We start from the raw sequence: 20,544 nt of genomic DNA, 5'->3' as shown, positions 1-20,544 counted from the left end.
CCTAAAATAGGTTTTTTTTTTAAAAAAAAAATAGAGGAAATTATACGCCCATTTTGAGGACATGGTTGGAAATGCTCTTCAGTCCATCACCTTCTTATCTCGGTGATGTCTACTGTAGCTTAAATTGACGTTTAAAATCGCCCAAACAAATTTGCTTAAAATCGGATTCTCTGAATATGAACATGGATTGACTTTTAATGTCAAGTATGCTTTATTTTCTTATCAATTATTAGAACCATATCTACAAAAATATGATGGAATCACCAGTAGGACAGTTTATCCACAACAATCTCCTGTTCACTGATGGGGAAAAACATCTAAAATCATCACAAATCAAAGGAACATGTGAAAAGAAGACCACAAATATATAACCGGATATGGATTTTTGATACATTGGATGGGGAGGGGATCGAACCCTAAACCTAGCTAACGTCTAAGTATGTAAATGTATTATCAACTAAGCTGGAGATCGTTCTCACCGGATATGATTTTTAGTTGAAGCTGTAAATATAATATTTCAATCAAAAGAATCGAAATAGTAAAAAGGGAATCGTGAATTTGAACTCAACCTCAAATACACGCATGTCAAAAATAAATATAACCCCGATTGAAGAAACAAAAACTCATCACTTAAGTTGATTAACATTTGACTAGACTTAATTCAACCTTTTGGGGATCACAGACCAATTATGCAACCTCATGGCACTCAAAAATGCTAGAGAAAAACATGCATGGACATGCTCTCATCATGAGAATGCTTCATTAGAGAAAAGTTACGAACAACATAATGGCTAATTAAAAACATCTAATAGTTATGGCAAAACAGTAAGTGATTCCTCAACTTGGGATCAACGTAACATTTATTTACTACATCTCTAACAGTGTTGGATATTGCTGTATGTATGATATAGAGTCAAAGGGACAACATTAACATGCTTATAATAATGATACAATTAAATGCATAAGAAACAATATATACATTGTTTACTACAGGTGGAATGCGTGTACAAGATAGTACAAACACATGCATGTGAAATGATGATATGATGTTAGTGCACTTCAAACAAAATTAATACAGTATAAATTAATGAATGTATGTCGAACGAGTCATATGAGGGTCCATCGATGATATTATATATAGGTATTACAGCCTTTTTTGAACAAACATTGACCCCATAACCATTTGGACATCATGCTTTCAGACAGCTATATAAATAAAAGTCTCATGAAAGGTGTCAGTGGCGTACCTGAGTCTTTGGATGTCCTGAACGAATTTTAAAAAATGGATATTTTCAAGAAAAAAAATTTAATGTCGTATATTACTTAAAAATATGAATCTTGTAACATTTAGAAATGTAAAATCATTAATTATGTTGGTGTAATCAAGTTTTTCGGTTAAAAACTTTCAATAGACAATATAATTAACTCATTTAATATTTATTTTGAAATATTATAATATTAATAGTCTAGAGTTTTTTGAAAAATATAAGGCGTTGGGAATTTAGGGGTCCTGGGTGACTGCCCGTCTCGCCCACCCTCTAGAATGCCTCTGGTGAAAGGCTATTGGTTCTTGCCTTTTAATTTGGTAAACAAGTATTAAGGTCTCAATTATGCAAAAGATGGTATGAAAGTTGACGCTTATGCGTGTCAACTTTGGCTCGTAATTATCAACTAAATAATACTAATAACTTGAAAAGCAGGGCACCACAAACCTGGCAACAAAATATAAAATTATGGTCGTTTTGACAAGAAATTAATTATTTTTAGTTTGATAATCTAAACAATATAATTATGCTTAGTTGTCACTGATGACAACAACTAATCAAAATGTAAAATACACGACAATGAGGCAAGGAACTCGACGTTACTTTGTGGGACCCAAGGTGTGGCCCATTGATTAACTGAAAAGTCTGAAATCCAAAATTGAAAAGTCAAAACTTTAATATGAAATGGCTTCGCATTTTCACACCTCGAAATTGAGTTGATTTGTCCTACACTTGGAAGACTGAGAGACGTGATTCACTTGGCCAGCCTGACCAATAAGAGAGTCGTGGATACACGTGGCCCACATGCGCAGAGTGGATCGTGGTGGGTTTAGAGATAATGACATTCATTTCGGATCATGATTAGCTCGGCTCTCTAAGCCCAGCCGATGCTCACCCCTAAAACTTTCTCATTTAATACGTGGATTTAACTTCCATCTTCCCGTGTTTTTTTTCCCTGATAGCAATTAAAGAGAACACATTAAAAATAATGTAATTTAATGTATCTTCCTGAATATACTAAGGTATCCTCCTGATAATAGTACTAGAAAATAAATCCTTGTAAATCTACCGTCAGTGGCCCACCACAATTGCAGCGGGAGACGCAAGGCCATGTGACCCGCCGCAAGGACAGCTCACATTCCTCTAACGAAGTTTTTGTTGTCGTAGCGCAACGGCCTTCATTTGATCCTTTGTATGGGAGTGCAACGTTAGCATTACATAAACAAAACTCTGTCCTATCTAAATGATCAAATTTGAACGATCTGGATTAAATCGAATTTGAAGATAAGTTATATGTCTAAAATCTGAGTTTAAATACAAATATTTTATTGGGAAAATTAAAGATTAGTCCCTTATTGAAGAGTTTTGTTACAAGAAGAACATTCTTAAAAATTTTATTCCATAAAATCCATATAGTTTGAACTAATATTCTAAAAAGGCAAAAAAGTTAAAATATATGGTTTTATTGTCTAAAATACCCTCATCTTCATCCTCAAACATGACACATGCCTCCCTGCACATTATTCATCTTTGAACTCTACCGGAAGCTTCGTCTCCACAGACGGAAGCTTCTTATCCGCCCCTCATGGCTTATTCGAGAGTTCTATGTCATTTTTTAGTGATTTTTCATCCCGATTTTTGTTGTATTCGAACAAGATCTACTCATACTCACCACGGGACCTATAGATCTTGTTGTTTTCCTTCGATTTGTCATCACACAATTATTTTCGACATTTTTTTGGTATTTTCATGGTTTTTTGGGATCTGCGGACTGCAGGTGATATGTTATATGTTTCGATTAATTTGATATCTGTCAGAATGTTATCTGTCTTGCTAAATGTTATCTGTCTTATTAAAATGTTATTTGTCTTTAATGAAATGTTATCTGTTTGAAGTTTCGAACAGATAACATATAAGAACAGATTCGAAACAGATATTATATCTGCAAATTCAGATCTAATTTCAGAAGAAAAAAAGAGTTCGAAAAAGCAATAAAACCTCATAGGTGATGCGCCTTGATCCGTAGAGTTGATTAGGGGCGTTGATAGTCGTTGGCGTTGGCCATATTGGTAAGATCTAGCTCTTTTTCAAACGGTGGATGTGATTTCACGAAGCTTTTTCGACGACTCAAGTGATAATCGACTATGGGTGATGGTTGGGCTTTGATCGGGCTGACTTAGAGCTTTATTTCTGTAGTTGGCTTGTTAAAAATGATGGACGGACGGTCAACTTCCGATATGGTGGTGCAAAGAAAGGAGGAGGAAGAAGAAGAGAGAAGGAGGGAAGATATTTTTGTAAGTTGGTAGGTTTTGTCCTTTTTTCTGAAGTTTTTTTAGGTTGTCCTTATTTGAATACAACTTTTAGTTTTTGTCCTTATGGATAAAACCCCATATTTTGTTTGGTTTAAAACCGGGTCTAAGTCCAAATACATAAATATTGTCTGATTTATTTGTTCGGACCTTAATATGGATTAGATTATTATTCGATTTATTTGTCCGAATTTAAATCAATCCGGGTTTGATCAACGTCCGAAATCCAATTCGAATTAGGGTGGACATATAAATATTTCATAAACACATGATATTGTCCATTATGAAATCAACCCAAAACCGATTTTTTTTTGCCACTCCTAATTACATAGCAGGCGAGGAAGTGAAGTTACCCATTTTTCCTTGTAAGTTCTTTTATTGGATTGAACAAAACTGTTTGTACACGTGAACACCAGTATTCTTTAGAAATCATTTGCTTGTTGAGTTTGTATTTCATTTTTCAGATTGATTGAAACCCCAACCTTCTTGAATTGCATTCTAATCATTTTCAGTTGACCGAAAGTCAAGTTTGCAGTTTCTTTTTTGGGCTTTAGTTAATCCAAACGACCAGTCCTGAATGGCAACCTCCTACAGGATTGATGGGCCTTGTAAATGGGCTTCATTTGACAGACCAGTAACCCGTAATAAGGGACCGCATGCATTGCGTATTGAGCAATAAATAAGAAAAAGAAGCCTGTCAACTGTCAAGCCAAAGTTCCCACGTGTGGTGGGTTTTCTCTCACGGATAGGTGAGTTATCCTCCGAAGGTATCTTGGGTGCTGGTGATGGCCGCTGCAAGATGGGTTCAGTCCTCAAATCCATGGAAAAATTTTCACTGAAGGCGGAAGAAGATAGCCTGGTGGAAATCGAAGCCTCTAAAATAGAGGAGAACCTATAACTTTTCCCAATTCCTTAGTGGGGAAGATCTTGGGCCCCAAAATAACAAATAGCAGAGCATTCCAATCTACCATTCGCAGAGTCTGGAGAGTGGGGGAAGAGGTCGAATCGTGAATATCGGGCCCAATGTTTATCAATTTATGTTCCTCAGTGATTTCTCCATGTCCCGTATTCTTGATGGGGGACCCTGGTCCTTTGATAATCACATGCTGGTGCTGAAACGCTGGGGGAAGGTATGACTGCTAACAACGTAAGCTTCGATACTGTCTCACTCTGGGTCCAAGTATGGGGTTGCCATTTGTATGCCATACCAGATCTATTGCATCCCTAATCGGCAATAGTATTGGGTCCTTTATCTTAGTGGATAATCGCCCGGATGCAAATCTCTTCCATTCCTACTTGCGGTTTCGAGCTAGCATTCCTCTCAACAAACCGATCCGGCGGGGATGCCGTGTGAAGACCCCGAATGGGGAATGCGTATGGGTAAACTTGAAGTATGAAAGACTGCTAAATTTCTGCTATTACTGTGATTATATCGGCCACAATGAAGGCAAGTGTGAAAAGAAATTTGATGATCTGAAAAAGGATAATCTATCTTCTGGACAATATGGGCTATGGCTGATAGCGGATCGTTCGCGGGTCCGTAAGTCTAGAACTACTTCAGAATCTCGGCGGGGGTAAGAGTTCAGGGGGTGGAGGGGAGTCCGCAGATTCAACGACACCGGCTGGGCCAAGCAGTACAGATGCAAAAGACCCTTACAATTCAAAAGGAAAGTCTGTTCAAAGAGAAATTATAGCTCGTCAAACTGGGCCTCTGGAAAGGGGCAACACCTTTCAAGATTTGTCTAGTCAATCTCTAAGTAATAACATTCAAGCTCTGTCTGCTCCTATGTTAACAGATCAAATCCCGTGGTTCTTTGAGTAAGGAAAAAACTCACAGCAAAAGCTAGGCAAATTAAATCTTCAAATGTTGCAGGCTTAGGGTGAAACGTAAGGCTTCTGGGGAGGCCTCTGAACAGTTTGAAGTCGAAGAAATGATGGCTATGGAAGAAAATGATGGTAACAAAAGACATTGTGTCACTCACTAGAGTTAGTCATGACTCTACCTTACTATCGGCGGTGAATTGAAGTACCAGCCACGCCTCGACAGCCATGAAAATCTTATTGTGGAACTGTTGTGGGCTTGGGAACCAACGTACACTTCATGTTTTGCGTCGGCTCCTCCGACATCAAGATCCTGATTTGGTTTTCCTTTCTGAAACTAAGCTCTCTTATGCTGATGCTATGCGTACTCGTGCTAGTCTTATTTTCTAATGGCTTCACTGTGGATTGTATTGGTCTCAGTGGGGGCCTTCTGTTATGGAAATCCTCTCATGTTGTTCAATTGTTATTCGTATACATGTTTGTTCGTCTGTGCAAGAAAGTGAACTTGGTTTTCTGTTACATAAGCTGATAACCATACAATGGGCACAAACTTTCTGTTCATATCATGACTGATACATGGATCAAAAGAGTTGAGAAAACATAATATTGTTGTAAATATGCCAGTCTTGCTCAATTTTCAGTGTAGATAATACACAGTTCCCTCTTTTTTGTTCGGATAAACTGGACGAAATATCTGGAGTTTCAAATCATTGAGTCCCTGACAGGTAAATTTACTTCATGGTGGCTTGTTTGTTTGTTCTTATAACAGTCCAACACATGGTTCAATATATTTGTCTATCCCAGGGGAGAGCTTTACGAAGATGATGCTTAAGAATCCTTATGATAAGGGCATTCTGTAAATTGTGGTGGAGTTTTTAACATTGAAAGGATAATAGTATGCTTATAATTGTTCTTGGGACTATGAATGATAGCCCTCGCATGGCTTTCACACAGGATTTTGCTAAAGAGTGAAAATCTGGGATTTGGGAGGGGTAGACATGGCCCATCCTTCACTTTTACTTCTTTATTTAGTCCAGGAACATCAGCCTTTAAGATATGAGCTTCAGAGGAGACTTGTGGTTCTTTCATCAGTTTCATGGTCCTATTTGTTATAAGATTTTACATTTGTACCTCAATATCAATGCTCAATTATTGGGCATTACGTACATATAAAAGGGAAAGACAGATTTGGATCTCTGATTTATTAGAAAACAAAAGCAAGCACAATTTATTTATAACTCCAAACTTACAAAAGACAGGCTCACACTTCCATGGACACGTACAGTAAGGCAACTTTAAATCACACAACACAAACACACCATAATTTCCTCAACACAAACTCTAAGACAGATGCGACATCGCTTAACCTGATATCTCAATTGGCTTCACTTCGGGCTTCTTCTCCTCTTCTTTGGGCACAGTAACAGTAAGCACTCCATTCTCCATGCTCGCCTTCACATGATCCATCTTAGCATTCTCAGGCAGCCTGAACCTCCTCATGAATTTACCGCTGCTCCTCTCCACTCGATGCCACTGGTCATTCTTCTCTTCCAGTTCTTTGCTCCTCTCCCCACTAATTTGAAGAATCCTGCCTTCTTCAACCTCAACCTTGACTTCCTCCTTCTTTAGCCCTGGAAGGTCCGCCTTGAAAATGTGGGCTTCAGGGGTCTCCTTCCAATCAATTCTTGCATTAGCGAATTGAGTGGTGTCGCGGGCCGAGGAGGGTACATTGGTGAGTGTGGAGTTGAAGAATCCCTCCATTGGATCCCAAATGTCTAGAGAGAATGGGTCGAAGACGTTGGTGCGCCTGCCGCCGAAGAAGCTTGGAATGAGCGACATTCTTGACTAATTTTGAGAGCTTCGAGAGATTGTTTGGAAGAGCGTTGGATTCAACTTTAAGATTGCTCAAGGTCTTCTTTACAGTTGAGACTTGAGAATGAAGAAGGAGAGGGGACGTATTTATAGTTTTCAGAAGAGAATTCTAGTTTCCCATTGTCGATCACCTTCATCCATTGGAGAAGCGACGCGAATAATGAAGAAATTTCTGGGACCTTTGATGGGCCATGTTTGACCCTCTCTTTTCTGTAATCTTCTACGACCTTCGTTCTTACTTCTTAATAATAAGTGGACCATTCCTGGGCCTTCGGCTTTTGTTTGCCTACAAATCGGGCCGAGCCCAATAAAGCACTACATATTATATGCTTGAGGAGGGTATCCAGGATTTACATACACCATGATTGCTCGTCATAAAAAAAAAATGACTTCAGAATTCATATTGGCCAATATTAAAAACAATTATCACAAAATGCTAATTGATGATGTTATATTAATTAGCTAAGGTAAATAGGATCGAAAGTTCCTTATGGGGAATCATTCGTAAAGAATTTTTGGAACTTTCAAATTATAAAATAAATTTTTTAACTTTTTTTTTTTCCTCCTTTGGTTTGATTTGGTATTTTATTTTTGGTACATAATATAATGGGCTAAACTATCATTTATGTCCTCGAACCATTCATGTTTTCTCGATTCTATCCTTAAACTTTGAACTCAGTTATTTCTATCCTCGAACTTTCAATCTTTTTCCATTTCTATCCTGCGGCACACTTCCGGTGAGATTTTCACCGGATTTTGCTGATGTGGCTTCAAACTCCGAGAAATTGTACGTATGGACATGATGATGTGTCATAAAAATCAAATTTACTTGAAAACAAATTCAAAAATAAAATAAAACTGTTTAAAAAAATTGGAGGTTTTTTTAATTTCATTTCACGTGTAAAAAGTTGATTAAAGATAATAAAAAATATTTTTTTTTACTTATCATCAAGCCACATGTACAATTTGACAGAGTTTGACTGCCACATCAACAAAGTCCGGCGGGATTCTCATCGGAAGTATGACTCAGGACAGAAACGGAAAAAAGATTGAAAGTTTAAGGATATAAATAGCTGAGTTCATAGTTTAAGGATAGAATCGAAAAAATATGAATAGTTCAAGGATATAAATGATACTTTAGCCTAATATAATGTCCACATATAGCTACTTTTGAATTTGATATTATTATACGACTTTTCATGCTCTTCCTCAACACACTTTCATATTAAATTCAAAAACAGTGAAATTACCTTTTGTAGACATATTTTCTTCGGCTAGCTTTTGCATTTCGGTGGGAAAGAGTAAAAAAAAAAAAAAAAAAAACCTCAAACGTTGATCCACACCAAACTTTATCTATATATATATATTTTTGTAATAAAAAAAATATATTTTTGTAATTTCGTAATTAATGTATTTTCAAAAACTGACTTAAAAATCGAAGCGAAATATCAATAATGGGTCAGGGCAATTTAATAAAAGCAACTGCCAACAACAACAGCAGCGGATCGCTTTAATCCGCCCCCCACGCGTCAACTCAACGCACCAAATTGAACCTCATTAACAGCAGTTACATCCATCACCATTCCTTTTCTTCAAAATCCTACGGCTTATCATACATAATGCGAGGGTCAGGATTGCTTGCACTTTAGTGAGGACGAGACGTGTAACAGTTACGGACATCCATTTGGTCCAATTGTGTCGTGTCGTGCCGTGCCGTACGGTATCTAATCTACAAATATCTGACTACTGCCCGAAGTCAGTTCCGGGCAGCTCGAAACTCCAACACAAAGACCATCTCTCTCGACATCTTTTCTTATTATTTCATTCTGTTTACTACCTGAAATCTTGAATGAATGCAACTTTTCGCTTTGAGCGGAAAACTGAGACCGCCAACACCACCTCTCCTTCTCAGTGAAGGTGGCGCTGGATAGAGAAGGACCACCTCTAACGAAAGCGAGGTGCGAATTGTGCGCCCCGTAGAAAGAGAGAAAAAGAGAGGTAGATGGGTCAGGGGCTCAGTTGTGGAGCTTACCAGGAGCATGGGCTCTTCAGTGCAGTGCAGTTAGGAGACTTGGAAACTGTAAAGGCTTTGTTGGAGGTGGACCCATCTCTCTTGCACGAATCAACTGTCTGCGATCGACAATCTGCACTTCATATTGCTGCTGCCAATGGTCGGATCGAGGTGGGTTTTGTGATTTTTGCTTGTTCTGTATCCCAAATTCCCAATTTGGTGTTTCTTTATGGTTGCTTTCCTCGGTGTTTGTTAATTGGTTCCTCTTTTGAGTTCTAAAGTAGTCAATTTTTCCCTGCTCTGCTTCGACATTTCGATTAATGACGCTTGGTGGGTTATATTGATGTTGCTTGATTGTTGATGGATTTGGGCGTCTCTTCTTGGGGAACTGCAGATTTTATCTATGCTTTTGGAGCGATCTGTGGATGCAGATATGGTGAATCGTCACAAACAGGTAGCTCATTGCGTTTCGGTGTGAATGCGATTTCTCTTTTTCGCTGAATCATTTGATCTTGCTATCTAATCACCTCACCAACGATTCTTAATCGTGAAATGGCGCAGACTCCACTTATGTTGGCTGCAATGCATGGGAAGATCTCTTGCGTTAAGAAACTCCTTGAAGTGGGTGCGAACGTGAGTGAAATTCTAGTTTTTGTTACGTTTTACAGGATTGTTGGGGGATGAAGAATGTATCAAAATCTTGATATGTATGAATCTGAATGGATTTTCAGATATTGAAGTTCGATTCACTCCATGGAAGAACTTGCTTGCATTATGCCTCGTATTACGGTCACTCAGATTGCCTTCAAGCCATTCTCTCTGCTGCCCAATCTAGCCCTGTTGCTGTTTCTTGGTGACTTTCTATTTCAAGATTGACTCGTTTCTTTGATTTTTGTTTCGTCTCCAAGATCTCATAATTGTTTAATCTTTCAGTTAAGCTGATGACGATTGTGTCCTTTGGTTTGAATTGCAGGGGATATGCACGGTTTGTTAATATTAGAGATGGAAAGGGAGCAACACCATTGCATTTAGCTGCTCGTCAAAGTCGGTCTGAATGTGTACATATCCTTTTAGACAACGGTGCCCTTACCTGTGCTTCAACTGGTGGATATGGGTAATAAAGGCTACCATGATCTATTCTTTTATTTGATCTGCAGTGTTGATTTCTTTCTACTGATATATTACTCTATATAGCTTTCCGGGAAGCACGCCTCTTCATTTGGCAGCCAGAGGGGGATCTCTTGATTGCATTAGAGAGTTGCTAGCTTGGGGCGCAGATCGTCTCCAAAGAGATGCTTCAGGGTATAATTTTATTCTTTCCTAATTTTAAGAAATAGAACCATACCTAATTCCACAGTATATTGGTTCCCGACACAGAAGACTCAGGGCCTTGAGAACATCCAATGGAGAATGAATAGCCAAATTGTATTATGCTACTGATTTGCAGACATCTATATCGATTGTGGAATTTGTAAATGGCAGCACTCCAGTAAATCTTTTAATTGATCAATATCATCTTCTCCGAGAGCTATTGTCGTATCATTCATGCATTTCAATCACTTTCTACAATCAAATGCTATTGGTTTTCAAAATTATTCTGTTTGATTTCCAAACAAGCAAATGTAGATACAACTAGTTCTTTCGTTATTTGACAATCCTTCATATCGGGATTATGTTGTATTACTAAGGAATTCAACACTTGCCATTTCTTCTAGGTTCAATTTTCTAATGATCTGCAGCTGTCATGATCCTCTTTATGCAGGAGAATGCCCTATGTCGTTGCTCTAAAGCACAAGCATAGGGCATGTGCTGCCCTGCTCAATCCCTTGTCGGCAGAGCCTCTTGTTTGGCCCTCGGCTCTAAAGTTCATCAGTGAGCTTAATCAAGAGGCAAAAGCTCTGCTGGAACATGCCTTGGTGGAGGCAAACAGGGAGAGGGAGAAGAACATCTTGAAGGGATCTTCTTATTTGCTTCCATCTCCATCACATTCTGATGTTGCAGTAGATGACAATATTTCTGAGGTATTTCTGAAACAATTTGTACTTTGTGTAAGACTACTTAACTACCTAATATTCAATTCACCGTCATCATTCTTAGTCTTGTGGCTCAATGCTTCTTCTGCTTATATTCTGTGGCTTTGTGATTCAAAGAATATTAACAGACCATTGGAATTATGTATTGCAGGCTAGCGATAGCGAGCTTTGCTGCATTTGCTTTGAGCAGGTTTGTAATATTGAAGTTCAAGACTGTGGCCACCAAATGTGTGCTCAGTGCACTCTAACCCTCTGCTGCCACAACAAACCGAAACCCCCAACCTCATGCCTCACTCCACCAGTTTGCCCATTTTGTCGAAGCACCATAGCTCATCTGGTGGTTGCTAAAATCAAGAAGCACAATGATCCCGATCCCGTGGCTGTGGACTTGAGTTCATCTAAATTAAAGAAGACAAGGAAGTCTTGGAACATCAGCAGCGAAGAAAGCAGCAGTTTCAAGGGCTTATCGACATTAGGTTCATTTGGAAAGATGGGAGGTCGTGGCTCAGGAAGGATTGCAGCTGAAAATGAATGGATTGACAAACCTTGAATCTCTTTCATGTGTGTAGAACAGAGATTCCAATGGGTCATCGATGATTCCCTTTCGAAAGGTGGGAGGAAATGTCTTGATAAATCAATGTCGGTGCTGGACCAAGTTGCCATACGTAGTTAGCTAATAGCTATAGGTGTCATAATATATTTGTTGCAATCTTCCTTCGCTTGAGATTGAAGGAGAGCATTGGTCATTTTAAAGTTCTGTTTTTGTTAGGTTACCTAAATTGGTAAGACAAAAATGATTTCTCTTCAATGATAATGGAAAACCAGTATTCTTCAATGAAGCTGCTACTCATGTAATATTTATATATTTATTCATTCGATTATATATTTTTACGAATAAAAGGATGTATGTCTGTTGGGGTATTGGTTGTCATTGTGATCATGTCTCCGTTGGTTAAATAATTTTAGTAATATTATAATCATTATTAGACTGACAATATATATCTTTGTGGGTCCTGAACTGACAGGATCTGACATGTCTTGACACGTGGAATGGGAGATGTGTCCGGGAGAAAGGAAAACGCAGTCACACCTTGTGGGGGCCCAGATTTGTTAACTCTCTATAATGACGTTGCATGGGGTATGGTCCAATGTGAATATGTCTCCTTATCGAGTTAATATAACTTTTGCTATAGGGGAGATTTTTACACGTTTCAATTCGGTTTTCTAAGGCCCTGTTTGGATTAAATTTTTTGATAGTTAAAGTAGAGAGGGTTAAAGAGGTGGTAAAAATCTTACCCAGATTGGACCGGAGGGAGAGGATTAAGGGGGATAAAGGAGGGCATGAGGAAGGGGGAATTCCCCCTTTCACTACTCTCATTTGTCTACTTTGATTATGATGGGTTTGTGATTAAACTTGTTAATTAATAGTTGAATGGGATAATTAAACCTCAATGCAAAGGACTAAATTGAATCGATTTTAAATATTTTTTATATACTAGATTTCAAACATTAATGACTAGTTTAAAACATTTGAATTTTGAGTGACTAATTTAGAATGTGTTGAACATTAATTTTTGGACAATAACGGAATAACCATAAAACAAGTTTATGTAGAATGAACAAAACCTATTCATTATACACTCACGTATTTTTTTCCCTCTCCTTTTGTTCTTTAGGCTGGTTTTAACGTATAGTTTCAAATACGCGTACAAGATAAGCTCCTTATGAAACAATAGAACATACCTTTACACAAAAAGAACATACCACGAATAAATAAAGGAAAATGATAATGCGTATTCTAAGACACTAGATAATGATTAAAAAAGTGCATTGCAATCTGAAAAAGATATGTATTTTTAAGTTGATAGAGTATTTATCACATGATAAACTATGATCAATCTTAAACATGTGTTCTTAGGACATCCATTATCAATGCCATAAATAAATAGAGTGAAAATATTGCGTAAAGCAGGTGATAAAGTTGGTCAGCGAAGTTGCTCAAAAATGGCGTCGGCTGCTGTTGTTTCCTTGTTTGAACAATCAAAAAGCAAAGTCGCCGTGAATTACATGCATGTGAAAAATGATTAATTTGGACGAGGAATTGATCTTTTACGCCAATGAAGAATTATATGAATACTTCTGTATCTGTATGAGTCAAAAGCAAGCTCCTCTCCGTCGACCTTTCCTATTAATTTTATATTTTATACCAATGAAGTTGGGAAAAAGAATACAAATTAAGTGAACGGAGACAAGTCTCTTGGGATCTTGATTGAAAGTCATATCATCATATGCATTATATGGGTATCAGTCAATTCATAGACTTGCATATTCAAATGAATCTGGAAAACGTTTCATGTATTACATGTGTAGCAGTCAATTCATAGCTCTGTTGCCATTAACCACAATGAAAAAGACAAATTTATCTCTCTCGCTATTCAAGATAGCGTCATTCTGATATTTGTTAAGAATCCCACATTGATTAGTTGTGACGTTCCATTCACTTAATAAAAGGTCACTTGATACGCATATAATACATCGAATCTAAGAGTAAAATATTCAACGTTGGCCACTAACCCTTCCAGCAAAATTCATATTGGACTTATATATTTTACTGGGTTTCTCTTACTTTGCAGTCGTTGCCCATACAGAAGTCACTACCAATTTAATTTGAACTTCAGGAACAGGGATCTGTAGTAGGAGTCATTGATTCAAGTCCAGGCACCAGAAATATGAGTATTATTTCAATTGGGACAACTTTTCTTTTGTTTTTTTTTTTTGGGTCAAATGGCGTGAGCTTGTGGGAGGAGACCAGCAATACCAACAATTACAAACAAGATTGCAATTGCAATGCAATCACCTTCACCCAAGAGACAAACACTCACCACTAATACTTCAATCAATAGATAGGGAATGAAGAAAAGAAAAAGGGGTAGCAAAACTCTATTTCTATATCTCCAACCAGCACTTGATCAAATTCAATAAGAAATATCAAGACACAAAGAATGAAGACCTGGTTACTCACTGGGAGGATTGACCACACATGCATGGAAATAGTGAAGGAAATCCATACCCACTCCCACTCCCACTCCCATGCTCTGATCTTCCACTTGAACCATACCATGGACTTGTCTGAGGGGGTGCAACATGGCCATTGACAAATAGCGAGTTTGGTTCTGGAACAGGAGGAGCCAGGGCAAGCTCATCAGGTGCATAAATGCAAGGGCTTTGGTTCCTCCTGTTTTCATTAGCAGCTCTTCTTTCCACTGCGAGCAAGTGGCCTAGAGATAGTGGATTGTTGGGACTTTCAGCATCAGTACTGTCTCTTGAACATAAAGAGAAAAACCAAGTTTTGGATTTGCAACTCTTCTTTTCTTTTAAGTCCTCTGCCTTTCTTCCCCTAATTGATTTCCTAGAGAGCTCTAATATGCTAGAAATACCTATAAGACTCCCAAGTGTAATGCTGTTGTCATGGAAGAATGATCCGGTTGACTGAAACCACAAAATAGTAGAGTGAGGGATCAAGACATATCAAAAGAATTTGTGAGAGTAAAGAATAAATCAGAACAATGTATGGTGTCCATTAATTTCACAACAAGGTCCTCACTAGATGTGCAGGGTTAGTCTGCAATCAAACATATCTTGATGTCTATGGGAGTCCTGTACATTTTAATTAACCAGAGTACAGAATATTCATCTGTAACATACTGCATTTCTATATCTACTTGGATTCTCATTCCATTATCATTATGGGGCATTGCAGGAAATTTGCGGAAGCATATGGCCTTCCACCTTTTAACATCAATTTATAGAAAAATGTTCAAGTAATTATTTGTGGCACTCTCATCAGCATAAATGAGGCATGCCAAAGCACAATTGTTGATTATCAAGTGCAGGTACCAGTTAAATCTCTACTTCAGAATGAGGCACCAAATTGCCTGAAACGTCAAAACAAGTTTTAAGAGAATAGGAACAGAATAAGTGGGGCACGATGCACCGGCAATGGAGATGGAATCCAAGGTTATTGTCAAACAGATTAAAAGACATTACATCAAACACATAACCTGCATAAGTCCTTGGCCATGGGTTTTGGTTTTCATTGATTCACTCGTGAGTTTTCACACGGAGTAAATTTTTCAGTAAAATTCAGTATTGCCAACGACTGAAATACAAATAGTAAGAAACAGAAACAGTGGTAATCAATATATGTTAATAAAAAAATGTAAAAGTAATAGACATAAGAGGTACCAAAAGAATAAGCAATTGTCAATTTTTACTGACCTTGGAGTCTAAATCTGACGAGAAATCTGAAGAGGAAGTGGGAGAACCAGTGAGTAAAGTGTGGAATGAAATTGATCCATATGACGCAACCCTCACATTCAGGGGCTGCAGACCCAGAGGCCAACCCTCTTCCTACAGTCCAAATCAAATCAGTACATCGTTCAGAACCCTTTAACATCACAGACCCAACAAATCAATGAGAAACAAACGCATTGCGACAAAGGAAAATTAGACTAGAAAAGACCCACATTTGGAACCTTATAGAAAAATTGAATCTGCGGGACACCCAGGTTAAAGGTAAATCCAAAAGCACAGAAAGACAAGCAATACCTGTTGAGCCATATCTGCCAAGAAGTAGTACAGTATGGTGGTGTTTGATTGATCTTGGCAAGACAAGTCAAATGAAGTCACTTCTCAGTTGTCACTCAGCTAGAAATGAAAGGTCATATTTGTAGACGAGGAGGCTAGTGGGTGGTGCAAACTACATAGAAATCCATTAAATATGCAGAAGCTAAAGAACAATGTCATTCATTAGTGAGAGGAAGAGGGTAAAAACAAGAAGAAGAGGGTCAAAAGGAGTAATAAAATGAGTAGAGAAGTCTTGTCATGGACCATGGCGTGCACTTTTTCTTGGCTCTTCCTTCCTTTGTTCAGTTGACTCGAAAAGCAGGGGAAAAAAAAACACAATCAATAAGGTTCAGGTGCAAGAGAGGTTTCGGAAGCTGTCACTTGAAATTACATAATTACCCTCCTGTTGAATAATTGTTATGCACATTCAAGAGTGTGTTTGGATTGAGGGATTTGGAGGGGAGGGGAGGGAAAGGGAGTTTCCTTCCAATTCCATTATTTGGATAGATTATAAAAAATTGAGGGGAGGGATTTGATGGGATTTGGGAGGAAGATTTCATTAAATTTTTGTCAAAATTCTTTCCTCCCAAAATGGATTTATTTGGAGGGAAGAGATTACTAATTAAATTACTTATAAGTTTAAAACATATTTTACCCTTGGACATAATACTTAAACATAAACAATAATGATAAATTAGTAAATTAAATTACTTTTCTTTCCTTTCTTTTTTTTATCTATTCAAACATGAGAGAAGAAAATGTATTTTCCCTTCCATTCTCTTCCCTTCTCTTCCTTCCCTTCATTCTCTTCCCTTCCCCCCAAATCCCTAAATCCAAACACACTCTTACAAAATTATATATTATTGTGTTCAAAAGGAGAATATAGTCATTTTGTAGCCAAAGGAGGCATATATTGCATTGATGTATGGTCAATAATAAGAATTGAAGAAGTCTTTTCTCTCATTGATTATGTTTTACCTCTTTACTTTTGACCTTTACTTTCCAACAGCATAACTTTTCATCACTCAGCCCAACTTTTTACTATCTGCGGCCACGTAATACAGGCCTGGAGAAACCTAATCACTTGGTGCTTTCACCTTCGTCTGGCCCAAGATCCTCTAACAAATAATCATGACCACTATTTGTACCCCTCGTTTTACTAAGTACACTTCATTAAAGTAAGTCATGAGACATCGAGGAATATCGACCTATTAAAAAAATTGCTTGAGTTGTTAGAATCTGAGAGGATGGTATCACAAAATGATAATGTAGCGTAAAGGTACAAGGTGACGACTCTTTTGGAGGAGAATGAAGGGTTATCATCAGAGTCAATGTTTAGAGGCGGATTGGCGCTAAAGAGTAAGCGGAGGAGGAGGATTGGCAGGAGAGAGGATCAAATAAGGAGGGACAAGATCCAAAATACATTCAGGCTAGGGTTTAATGAAGAAGACCATAATTTATTTTTTTGTTTTTTAATTTTCTTTAATTCAACCATGGTGAGATCGAACGGTTGAAATTATGGGGTGTAGTTTGTAAAATTTGAAAAAAATAAAAGAACATAAATTAGGATGTACTTATAATTGTTATTTTTTTAATTAGAGTTTATTTAGAGGGTGATGTACTTTGTTAAAAACAGAGTGTAAATAGTGTTCATCAACATCTATCGTTAACATGGGAACCACAAAGATTGCATAAGTACCAATCAAAGCCATTAGTTTTAATCCCCGAAAATTAAAATATTCTCATTAGATGTCCTTAAGCCTTAATTTTGTCCTCCTATTTTTACGTTAATGGGAACAAGACACGAGTTCAGGATACCCCACGGCCCAAACAAGTGAAAGCTGTAGTTCTCGTGGGCTCTGTTTGTCTAAACTGCTTTTACTATTTGGGTTGGGCCTTGGGTTGCTATTTAACAATTAGGAGTCGTTAATTGCACACGCCTAGTTAAATTCATTGTACGCACTTAACACATCTCAAAAAAAAATTTTGGCGAACTAGAGATAAGTCCCTCATTTAACAGTAGGGAAAATTGGTGATAAGTCCATCTTTTAAAAGTGTTATTCCAACAAAAACACACTTAAAAATTTTATCTTATAAAGTTCATAACGTTGAAAATACTATTTCATAAGGATAAAAAGTTAAAATATATTATTTTATTGTCTAAAATTCCATAATCTTCATCCTCAAGCATGGCACACGCCGTGATTCATCTCTAATCTCCGTCAGAATCTTTGTCTCTGCCACCGGAAGCTTTCGTCTTCGCCCCCCATGGCTTATTCGACAATTCTATGACATTTTCAGTGATTTTTCATCCCGATTTTTATTGTATTCGAACTAGATCTACTCATACTCACCACGGGACTAGTAGATCTTGTTGTTCTCCTTCGATCTGTTATCACATCATTATTTTTGGCATTTTCTGTGATAATTTTTGTGATTTTTTGGTTCTGATTTGAGATCTATAGACTACGAGTGATATGTTATCTGTTTCGATTAATTTGATATCTGTCATAATATTATCTGTCTTGCTAAATGTTATTTGTCTCGTTAACATGTTATTTGTCCTTAATGAAATGTTATCTATTTGAAGTTCCAAAAGGATCAAAACCGATAACATATTAGAACAAATCCAAAATAGATATAATATCTGCAAGATTCATATTCAATTTCAGAAGAATATTGTCAGATACAAAACATATATAATATTAACATATACAAAATAGATATAATATCATCTATTAAAGATAGAAAAAACCTTTTCATGTTCATTCTCTATTTTCTCTCTCTATATCAAAACTCTGCTTTGAAAATCTATCTCTGTTGAAAGTGAAAGAAAAACAAAGAGCCCCGATCCTGATCTTAGTCTCAAGGAAAAAGAAGAAGAAGAATGTCGATTATTAGGAGTTTATAGGGTTGTAAATATTTAGAAGTCTATTTCTATTAGAATTATTAGGAGTTTTAGTAGTTAATATGACTTCTACTTAAATTCGTCTTTTAATTTTATTAGGTTTCCTTATTTTTAGTATTTATAGGGTTGTAGCCGTTTCGGCAAAAAGGAGAGATTGATGAATTAATTATATTTTTGAGGTTTCTTAATTTTCTTGGTGGATTCTAAGTTATGTTGGCTTAGTCGTGAACTAGTAAATTGATCTGTACTTCCGCACCTCGTCAGTTGGTATCAGAGCAGGATTTCGCCTCTCAAGATGTCCAACAACGAAGAAGAAGAAACTCCATAATTGTTGGACGAGGGGTTTATGATTTTCGAGAGGTGTTGGAGAAGATTCAAGGTTTCTTAATCAACTCAATGTCAACTGGAATCAACCGATCAACGGGTATGGTGTTCGTGATGTTGCACGAAACCAACATGTTGATCCATATGTTTTGAAGACTTCGAAGGATTGGATCTACATAAGTTTCTCTTTGGCGACAATTATTTTCATCCGAACCATAACTCGAGGGCGAGTTATTTTCAAGTGGAGGAGACTGATGTATGATAATATTTAGAAGTCTATTTCTATTAGAATTATTAGGAGTTTTAGTAGTTAATAGGAATTCTACTTAAATTAGTCTTTTACTTTTATTAGGTTTCCTTATTTTTAGTATTTATAAGGTTGTAGTCGTTTCGACAAAAAGTAGAGATTGATGAATTAATTATATTTTTGAGATTTCTCAATTTTCTTGGTGGATTTCAAATTATATTGGCTTAGTCGTGAACTAGTCAATCGATTTGTACTTCCGCACCGCGTTAATCTTAGATAAAACTATGGACCGGCACAATAGTCTACAACCCGTATAACATGCCTGTAGGAACCTAATCACCTGGTGATTTCACCTTGGTCTCCTTCGTCTGGCCCAAGATCCTCTAACAAGAAACTATCTATGCCTCTATGGTTAATGGGGGAACAACGAAGGTTTTTTTTGTCTAAACTACTTTTGCTATTTGTGTTGAGCCTTGGGATGAGATCATCTCCTCCATGGCTCTAGAAGTGTACTATTGTTAATTGGGAGCTATTATTTGTACACATAGTTGATATAAGTCGCTCAATTAAAAGTTTTGTTCCAATAAGACACTCAAATAAATTTTGTTACATAAAGTCCATAAAGATTAAAATAATATTTTATAAAGAAAAAAAAATTAGAAATATTTATTTTATTGATAGAAATACCTTCATTTTCTCCAATTTAATACCCAAATCGGATCTTCCTTCTCCGCTGGTTATTCCGGCCAGCCAATGGATGGGGATGGTTCGCCTAAGTCTGGATTACACTCTCGTGATGGTGGTTTATGACGGTGTTGTCTCCAGTGACTAGATCATACAATTTTTTTCACGGATGATTGCAGCTTCAATGTCAAATTCCAACGGATCCTGAGGTATAAAAGTAAAGGTAACGGCTAAAAACACAAGTATCATAAAATAAAAGAAAGAAATACGTATGAGATGAATCCTTTAAGGCAACAAAAACATGATAGTATTGATAAAAAAAAGAAAAGGGGGGAAAAACATTCATTTGCGTGTGATGACTTAAAACTGTTTTTTTGACATGCTTTAATGCATGGCTACAAATGTCAAATTTAATGTTAAATTTTTTGCCAAAGATAGAAGTGT

General features: G+C 37.1%; 3 protein-coding genes across 4 annotated transcripts; 1 reads left to right on the top strand and 2 right to left on the bottom strand.

Annotated features, from left to right (window-relative positions):
* Nucleotides 1-6,565: 6,565 nt before the first annotated feature.
* LOC120015796 (17.4 kDa class I heat shock protein-like) lies at nt 6,566-7,342 on the bottom strand. The gene has a single exon (XM_038868347.1). The coding sequence runs from the start codon at nt 7,232-7,234 to the stop codon at nt 6,758-6,760; it is 477 nt and encodes a 158-aa protein (XP_038724275.1). The 5' UTR covers nt 7,235-7,342; the 3' UTR covers nt 6,566-6,757.
* A 1,685-nt stretch (nt 7,343-9,027) lies between these two features.
* On the top strand, nt 9,028-12,211 carry LOC119982615 (putative E3 ubiquitin-protein ligase XBAT31). 2 transcript variants are annotated; one of them, XM_038826097.1, is made up of 8 exons: nt 9,029-9,449; nt 9,673-9,732; nt 9,840-9,911; nt 10,010-10,131; nt 10,252-10,392; nt 10,473-10,580; nt 11,041-11,299; nt 11,463-12,211. In XM_038826097.1, the coding sequence occupies exons 1-8, from the start codon at nt 9,270-9,272 to the stop codon at nt 11,859-11,861; spliced, it is 1,341 nt and encodes a 446-aa protein (XP_038682025.1). In that variant the 5' UTR covers nt 9,029-9,269; the 3' UTR covers nt 11,862-12,211. The 2 variants fall into 2 exon arrangements, with proteins under 2 accessions (XP_038682032.1, XP_038682025.1); XM_038826104.1 differs by lacking the exon at nt 9,840-9,911 and having other exon boundaries at nt 9,028-9,449.
* A 1,836-nt stretch (nt 12,212-14,047) lies between these two features.
* On the bottom strand, nt 14,048-16,380 carry LOC119980863 (uncharacterized protein At3g17950-like). The gene is made up of 3 exons (XM_038823681.1): nt 15,920-16,380; nt 15,590-15,721; nt 14,048-14,800 (listed from the first exon to the last, which is right to left on the bottom strand). Exons 1-3 carry the CDS (start codon nt 15,929-15,931, stop codon nt 14,330-14,332), a joined length of 615 nt encoding a protein of 204 aa, XP_038679609.1. The 5' UTR covers nt 15,932-16,380; the 3' UTR covers nt 14,048-14,329.
* Between the last annotated feature and the right edge of the window lie 4,164 nt (nt 16,381-20,544).

This window comes from Tripterygium wilfordii, chromosome 2, assembly GCF_013401445.1.
Source record: "Tripterygium wilfordii isolate XIE 37 chromosome 2, ASM1340144v1, whole genome shotgun sequence".
Classification (NCBI taxonomy): domain Eukaryota; kingdom Viridiplantae; phylum Streptophyta; class Magnoliopsida; order Celastrales; family Celastraceae; genus Tripterygium; species Tripterygium wilfordii.
This window is presented reverse-complemented; position numbering and strand designations above follow the sequence as displayed.

Bases quoted from the DNA above. Each gene is read 5' to 3' on its own strand.
- LOC119980863 (XM_038823681.1), bottom strand. The intron at 14,801-15,589 runs GTCAGTAAAAAT...TTGTGGTTTCAG, and splicing joins CGTCAGATTTAGACTCCAAG to TCAACCGGATCATTCTTCCA.
- LOC119982615 (XM_038826097.1), top strand. From the start codon at position 9,270: ATGGGTCAGGGGCTCAGTTGTGGAGCTTACCAGGAGCATGGGCTCTTC. The intron at 9,450-9,672 runs GTGGGTTTTGTG...GGGGAACTGCAG, and splicing joins CTGCCAATGGTCGGATCGAG to ATTTTATCTATGCTTTTGGA. The intron at 10,132-10,251 runs GTGACTTTCTAT...TTTGAATTGCAG, and splicing joins AGCCCTGTTGCTGTTTCTTG to GGGATATGCACGGTTTGTTA.
- LOC120015796 (XM_038868347.1), bottom strand. From the start codon at position 7,234: ATGTCGCTCATTCCAAGCTTCTTCGGCGGCAGGCGCACCAACGTCTTC.